Raw genomic sequence first — 8,304 nt, forward strand, 5'->3', positions numbered from 1 at the left:
GTTCCGGTGTCGAAATGGCATCAAGAACAGAACACAAACACCCCACCCACTTGGCCCCAGGACACATGGGGGTTCATCCCATGACTACACCCAGCCTGGAACCCAAGGAGGGATCTCTCTAGAGAAGGGCTTAAGGACAATGTGGAATGGTGGGAGGAGGATCAGGGAAGGCAATGAAGTTGAGAGGAGGGCTTAGAGAAGAGCAGTGGGACCAGAGGATCAGAGATAGTGTGGAACACTTGGGGGGTGGGGGGAGGGACTCAGTGGATTAAGAGTCAGGAGGTCCTGGGTTCAAATATGACCTTAGACACTTCCTAGCTGGGGCACCCTGGGCAAGTCACTTAATCCTTACTGTTCTGCCTTGGAACTGATACTTAGAAGGGTTTAAAAAACCCCCAAAACACTGAATATGGAGGATCAGTTTTCCAATACCAGATTTGCTGACTGCTAAGTGTGAGAGCTTGGGTAAATCTAAACTCTGTAGACATTGGCTTCCTAAGGAGAGTGTTGGATGGGATGGCCCTATAAGTCTAGGATCCGATGGTGCAGGGGATCAGGGACAGTAGAGGACTGTAAATAGGGAAGTGAAGAAGGCAAGGGGGATGGCCAGTCATTGGTAGGCATTTCTTTTAATAAGATGACAAAGAATTTTCCTACTTTTATTCCTATCCCTAATGATCCTTCAGCATACCTAAGAACCTTTTCTGGCACTCATTAAAATGGGTTATTGAGTATTCCTAATTAAAGGAGAGAATCCATGTTAATTAACCATGGTTGATTAGGAATGGTGGCTTCTAACATACTACAGAGATCATTAAAGCGATGCCTTCGTTTCTGTCATCAAGACCTATTGATAGAGGGTTTCTCCTGGCTAAAGGATTGCTAAGAAAGGGAGTTTCCCCTCCAGTCTTCTTGCTGCCACTAATGGGGTCTCAGACTCTAGATCATGAAGAGGTCCCTTTCGGTGTCTCCCTCCAACCCCTCTGGTTCAGTTTTCTCTTGCTTCTTATTGCTTGAGTATATGGAGGACTCCATGAAGGTGATGGGGCGCCATGTTGACTACCCCTCTCCCTCCTTACATCTTCCTCCTCACCTTCCCTTCCACTCCCATCAAAGAAACGATGAGGAGAAAAGGGAGGCAGGGCCGGGGAGAAGAGGACTAAGTTGGCACTGTTTTACCTAGAGAAAAGCAGATTGGGGATGGGGATGAGAGGAAGGATCTCACAGAAGTATTCCTTGATGGTTGGTGAAACTGGAAATAGCACAGAGAGAGATGTAAGGAAAGTAGATAGTAAAAAGGACTTTTGAATAAGTAATACCGGGAGATAAAAGAATGAAGGAGGAAAATGGGAGGCAGCTTCCCTTCACAGAGATCTCAGTTTAAAAAGAGACTCGTTCGTGACCTCAGATATTTCCTAGCTGTATGACCCTGGGCAAGTCCCTTAACCCCAATTGCCTCTTCTGCCTCCAAATGGATCCTTAGTATCCATTTTAAGACCAAAGGTAAGGGTTTAAAAATAAACAAACAAATAAAAAAGACTTGTTTGTGTGGGCTGGGGAATGCCTGACCCCTTTGGGGCCACAGGCACAGAGGTTTTGCCTAGAAACCCTATCTTCCTTCCCTACCCTCCTCTGCCCTGGGGCTGATAACCCCTTATCTCCCCCAGCCAGGAGGAGGCTAGGGTGGGGGACTAGGAGAGGGTCAGACTATTAAGGAGGACCAGGCTTGGGATGCTGTGGCTGATGGAGCAGTGGTGATGGACTCTTTCCTCTGGACTGTCCCTTAAGGATCTCGAGGTTCTTACATGTCTTGGGAAGAATGAAAGGTTCCGATCCAGGAAGTGAGAGGCCAAGCGAGGGAGGGAAATGAACTCCTGATGCCCCAGAGTGGGGAGAAAACCAACCCTGGCTCCTTCCCTTGACCGGAGAAGTGGTTCGGGCTGTGAGGAGGATTGGAAGAGGGAAGGTCTTTAGTCTAGGGAAGGTCTCTCCAGAAACAAAGGATAGGTTTTAACCAGGGGACGAAGGGTTCTGGGATACCACGGACTCCCCAGCTCCCGGAACCTGGCAGTCAAGAAGGAAACAGGAGCCTCTTTCCCTCTGGGAAGCCGAAGAGTTAGGACAGGGTGAGATGCTCCTTCGCACACAAGCCGGGGGGAGGGACAGGGTGCGCTTTGGTGGCTGAGATCCTCATCCTTCTCACCTTATCTTTTCAGATTGCTCGGACGACCTAGGCTTGAGGGGAGCCTTTCCTGGCTCGTGGCCTGGTAGGATGCCCCCGTGCCCTCCCCAGCAGAGCAGAAACCGGGCGGCGCTGCTCACTGCCCCAGAGCTGGGAGAGATGGAGCTCACCTGGCAGGAGATTATGTCCATCACAGAGCTGCAGGTGAGAAGGGCCTGGCCAGGAGGCTGGGCACAAAGGCCAGAAAATGCAGGCACTTAGAAGGGGGTGGCTGCCCCCAGGAAGCCTGGATGGGCGATCAGGGGAAATCTGACAGGCCCAGGTCTGGAGGTGGGGTTGGGGGGAGGCTTTGGGCTAGGTAAACAAGGGAGGAGTTATTAAGGGGCAGTGGGGCGAAGGGGTGTGTGTGAGGGTGCATCTCATCTCCTCACCTTCTTCCTCATCCTCAATCCCCCTGCCATGCCACCTTATGCCCTGCTTTCTCTCGCCTCCTTCACTGCCCCCCTTCTCACCTTCCCCCCCTTCTCACCAGGGCCCTCCCCCAGGTAACAGAGTCTGGGGCCTTTGAGGGGTCCCCTCCTCCTGCTGGCCAGACAAAGGGGTATCTGTTGAGCCAAACAATGGCTGCTTTGTCCCTCACTGGGTAGGGATCTGGGGTGGCCGCTGGCCATGGGCTGGGGGCAGTGCTCCTTGCAGGCTCGCTGCATCCCTGCCTGGCCTGGCTGGCAGATGGAAGGGAGACGGATGGGAGCAGGGGCAGCCAGAGATTGCTCTTGCCCTCCAGAGTCCTGGTTCCCCTCAGGGCTCTGAACCCCCAGTTCTTCCCCTTCTGATTCTCCTTATTTACCACCCTGGCATCCTCCTCTTCCAGATCTCTCCCTTGTTCCTCTACCCCCAATTTTAGCTGCCTCCTCCTTCCTTTTCCCTCTTATATCCTCACTCTTCTCTACAACCCCTTCTGTCCCTCCCCTCCTTGCTCCCACCCCTTGTCTCCTCAAATTCTAGGTTTTTAAACCCACATCAGAATCCAGTCTCTGAATCTAAAACATCCTGCCCATCTCATAGCTTACCAAAACTGCTGCAGCTAGGTGGCTCATGGATGGGAGGTCCTGGGTTCAAATCTGATAGCAGATACTTCCTTGCTGAGTGATCCATTGCCTAGCCCTTACTGCTTTTCTGCCTTAGAATCAGCACTTAGTATCTATTCTAAAAAAGTAAGGGTTTAAAAAAGAAGTAAATAAGTAAGCACATTTATTTTTGCAAAGTGCTTTACAAATATTATCTTGATTCATCCTCATAACTCTGGAAGACAGGTGCTCATATTATCCCCATTTTGCAGATGAGAAAACTGAGGCAAGCAGCGGCTAAGTGACTTGCTCAGGGTCACATGGCAAGTATCTAGGGTCAAATATTAACTCAGATCTTCCTGACTCCAGACCCAGTGCTCAGTGCACTAGGGTGCCCCCTAGTCACCTTTATTTGCATTTCTGTATAAATGCCCTGTTATTTTTGTCATGAACCCTTTTGGCAGTGTAATGAAGCCTTCGAAGACCCACTCAGAATTGTGTTTTTAAATATATAAAGTAAAATAGGAAAGCAATTATCAAATAAATGAAATAAAGTTATCAATTTTTAAAAATTTTTTTAAAAGTTCCTGGACCTTGGTCTCTGCTTTGGTCAGAACTTCGTGAATAAGGGGCAGCTGGGTTGCTCAGTGGTTAGAGGGCCAGGTCTGGAGAAAGGAAGTCCTGGGTTCAAATCTGGCCTCAGACATTTCCCAACTGTATGACCCTGGACAAGTCACTTAACCTCTATTGCCTAGCATTGTCACTCTTCTATCTTAGAATTGATATTAAAACAGAAAATGAGAGTTTAAAAAAAAAAAGACTACAGGGAGGTCAAGAAGGATGAGAAGTGAGAAAACCCAATTAGATTCGGTCACAAGAGATCTCCGGTAACTTTTGAGAGAATGGTTTCAATTGAAAGATGAGGTCAGAATCCAGGCTTTAAACGGGGAGAGGAAAGGAAGTGGAGGCACCAACTGGAGACAGTCTTCTCAGGGAGTTTGACCACAAAAGGGAAGAGAGAGAGAGAGAGAGAGAGAGAGAGAGAGAGAGAGAGAGAGAGAGAGAGAGAGAGAGAGATGGAGTGAGGGTTTCTTGAGAAGGGGGAAGATGGGAGCATGTTTTCAGGCAGTAGGGAAGGAGTCAGGGAGGGGGAGGTCGAAGAGAAGTGAAAGATCAATAGATAGAGATAGGCAAGAGAAACAGACACAAATAGGTGATAGAGGGGGCGATCTGCTAGGGAAGGCAGGATGGACAAGGATCACTTGGGCAGGCAGTAGGGTTTGCCTTGGTGAGGATCTCTTATGGGAGATGGGTAGAGACGGGGAGGAAGATAGGAGAAGGAGCTCTCCAAACAGCCTCAGTTTCTTCATTGAAATATGGGAAGGTTCTCAGACGAGAAGACATGGGGTGGAGGAGCCACAAGAGATTTAAAGACGGATGAGAAAGTTTAGAAAAACCACAGTGATGATTATTGGGTTTGGGAACCCATTCAGGAAGCATCATCAGATTGTCTTGCCACAGTGAGAGCCCATTTGAGATGACAGAACAACTTTGTATGGACCCAGCTTTTTCTCCAGCTTTGTTCAGTGGCTTTGTTCAGTGAGAACCATCTAAGCTGAAGCTTGGCAGGGAAAGATTGGCAATAAGATAAAGGAGCTGGGTCTTCAGAGAAGGAGACAATCTAGGGGTGAAATGATTCTTCAGAGGGTCAGGATGGGGAAGGGAGGAGAGGGTAGCCAGGGCAGGGGATGGTCTGGGGAAGAACAGAGAAGAGTGGAGGGTTTGGAAGTTTGAGTGAAGACAAGGAATAGTATTAGAGAGTTTCGAGGAAGAGGCAGAGGGAAGGCCAGAGAAGGAAATTTTAGAGTTTCCTTCCATTCCCCGATTCTCATCTGCCATCTTCCTAACTTCTGTTTCTTCTCTCTTTCTCACCCACCCCCCAGTATTCCCTGACCCTTCCAAGGGCTGGAAGGAATGGGTGTCGGGGGAAGGGATGGAGGAGGGGGAGGTATCCATGGAGAGCTTAACCTATGGGGCTGAACCCTAGCTCTGTTTTGTGGGTCCTCTTCCTCTAGCTTCCAGGAAGAAAATATAGACCTCGATAGGATCTCTATCCCACCCTGTCCTATTCCCTAGACCCATTATTCCTCTCCAAAACATACCAGTTCCTAATGGATGAGTAAAATATCCCTCAAGAAGGCTACTTCCTTTCTGTGGATTGCCAAGGTTTAGAGGAGCCCAGCTTAGGAGAGAGATCACCCCTAGAGGAAATGCCTGGATCTATGTTTATTTGTTATGAACCAGAGGGTGAAGCTGGGTAGAAGGCTGGGAAAGCCCAAATGTGGAGAATCCAGAGCTAAACTCAGAAAGAAGGAAGCTGGTTATAAGGGGATGAGTATTGGTTGTAGGGGCCAAATACAAGGGCTAAAGGAAGGAAGAGGGGCTGGATGTTGGCAAAAGGACCCTGTTGGACTGGGAATAAGTAAGCGAAGGAAGGTTCATTGTAAGGGATGGAGGCTGAAAATAGGTGATGAAGGGCTGAGTGCAGACGAGGAATATAAGGAATGGGGGATGCTAAATGGAATGGGAAACTGAGTTTAATAGGTGATAAATGAGAGTGGGGAATATGAAGGTGAGTAGAACAGAGGAGGGTGAGCATAAAAAAAATGGTGAAGGGTTAGGAAAACGAAGCTTAGACCTAGAAATGGACTATGACGGACAAGTCAGAAAGACTCAGGCCCAGATAGCCAAGGCTTCTTTCACTGTGAATTGACTTGTCTTTCCTTCCACAGGGCCTTGATATCCAAAATGAGCCAACCTTTGAGTCCCCAGTGCCATATTCTGGGCCTGCACCGCCCCCTGCTTATGGACCTTGCCCAGTTCTCCCTGACACGGGCAGCCACCTCCCCTCACCTTATGAGGGTCTCTACCAGGACTTCCCCCCACCCTCAGCCCTGGTTCCAGACTCTCCCTATGCATATGGCAGCCTGGCCCTTCCTGTTTCCAAGCCCATGACCCTCTCAGGACTTCTCAGTGACCCTCTCCCCAAGTCCCTGTCCCTGCTGGACATGGGGCTGCCTGTGGGACCCAGCAAACCTCAAGAAGATCCTGAATCTGACTCTGGTTTATCCCTCAACTATAGCGATGCAGAATCCCTAGAGATGGAGGGAATAGAGGCTGGGAGGCAGAGAGGAGAATATGTGGAGATGTTCCCAGTGGAGCACCCCTACCCACTCATGCCTGCCTCTCTAGGCCATTCCAACTATGCTCTGCCCCCTCCTGAGACTCATTTGACTTTCGAACCCGCCCCGTTGTGCCCGGGCAGAGCCAAGCCGTCAGGGCGAGGGGAGACGGGAAGCCGGGATGAGCGCAGGGCTCTGGCCATGAAGATCCCCTTCCCCACTGAGAAAATCGTCAACTTACCCGTGGATGACTTTAACGAGCTGGTGGCCAGGTATCCACTGAGCGAGAGCCAGCTGGCCCTGGTCAGGGACATCAGGCGGCGGGGCAAGAACAAGGTGGCCGCCCAGAACTGTCGGAAAAGGAAGCTGGAGACCATCGTGCAGTTGGAACGAGAATTGGAGAGGCTGGGCAACGAGCGGGAACGGCTCCTCAGGGCCCGAGGGGAGGCCAACCGGACCCTGGGGGCCATGCGCCAGCAGCTGGCAGAGCTCTACCGAGACGTCTTCCGGAGGCTCCGGGACGAGGCTGGCAACGGCTACTCCCCAGAGGAGTACGCTTTGCAACAGGCTGCGGACGGGGCCATCTTCTTGGTGCCCAGGGGAGTCAAGATGGAGACGCCAGACTGAAAGGGGAGAGACATGAGGAGGGAAAAGAAATGGGAGGGAGTAAGGGGAGCCTGTCCTTCTTCCCCTTCTCCCAAAGGTGCTCCTCAAACTTGGCCTTCGGGGCGGAGCTTGGTGAATCGATGGGGAGGGCTCAGGAAGGGCATCTTTGGGGAAATGCAGCGTAGAAGGAACAAGGAGGGCGACTCCAGGGGAGCCTGGTTTGGGGGCATGTGGGAGGCCTGGGGGCATCTGCCTCCTTCCTAGTCTCTCCTTTCCCTTCCATTCCCCAGACAGGCCCTTCCATCTCCGAGGACTTATATTAAGCTTTGAAAGATAAAGTCTGATACAGAAAACTTTATTTGGTTCTTCTTCACTTGTACAATTTGGGCATCCACGGAGCTGTTGGGGTAAAGGTGGCGGGCCTGGGCAGGGCATGAATGGAGAAGATCCTGGCTAGCCTGACAGCAGAAGGAAGAAAATGGCAGGTTCTAGAGACTCGCATCATCTTCTCTGCCCTTCCCAGACCAGAAGTCCTCCGTTGGGACAGGGGACGCTAGTCGGCACAAGATACCTTCAACCCCCCACTTTTCAGGGCCATTTCCCCCCCAGAGGGCTGGGGGCTGGGAAGGAGAGGCAACAGGGCGGCATCATCAGAGGCTAACATATCCCATCCTGCCCTTGTCTCTGAAAACCCCTCAGTTCGTGCTCTGACCTAACTGATAAAGAGCCCGGATAGATCTCATGGGAAAGTTTTAAGTGGGCTCCACCATTACCAGGGATCCTCACTGAAAAACGGGATAATATTCTCATCCCTTTAGGATAGGCTGGCTAGAGTTGTTTGGCCTAGATCAAACGACTGTGTTCCCCGAATTCACACACACTGTTTGACTGGCTGGGCAAATTAACTCAGAAATTCAGGAGGAAGCTAGCTTAGGAGTGTGCCTCAGCTCCAAAGACATGGGTCAGCCGGCCCGGGCTGTTTACAGGAGAGACAAGATGGTGGGGAAAGACTGGCAAAGTGGGACCACAAAGACTTGGTACCCCTGAACGGACCCCAAGCTGGCTGAACGGAAAGTCACCAAGAAAAGAAGTCGGCTGGTGGGGGTTGTGGTGGAGCATAAGAGGCTAGTAATATCATTAAGCAAGATGGAGAACCCAGGAGAAGAGAGGTTGAGTTCCAAGGGGATGGAGAAGGGGGAATAAAGAGCCATCCAAAGTAATTCCTGTGCATTCTCATTTCCAAAGAGTCAGAACAAGGATATATGAT

At 50.6% G+C, this 8,304-nt stretch overlaps 1 protein-coding gene across 1 annotated transcript; it reads left to right on the top strand.

The window, feature by feature from the left end:
* The first annotated feature begins 2,272 nt into the window (after positions 1–2,272).
* Positions 2,273–7,265, top strand: NFE2 (nuclear factor, erythroid 2). Its single transcript, XM_044678746.1, has 2 exons — positions 2,273–2,386; positions 6,042–7,265. The coding sequence occupies exons 1-2, from the start codon at positions 2,273–2,275 to the stop codon at positions 7,056–7,058; spliced, it is 1,131 nt and encodes a 376-aa protein (XP_044534681.1). The 3' UTR covers positions 7,059–7,265.
* The last annotated feature ends 1,039 nt before the right edge of the window (positions 7,266–8,304 follow it).

Source organism: Gracilinanus agilis, chromosome 5 (assembly GCF_016433145.1).
Source record: "Gracilinanus agilis isolate LMUSP501 chromosome 5, AgileGrace, whole genome shotgun sequence".
In the NCBI taxonomy this organism is placed as follows: Eukaryota; Metazoa; Chordata; class Mammalia; order Didelphimorphia; family Didelphidae; genus Gracilinanus; species Gracilinanus agilis.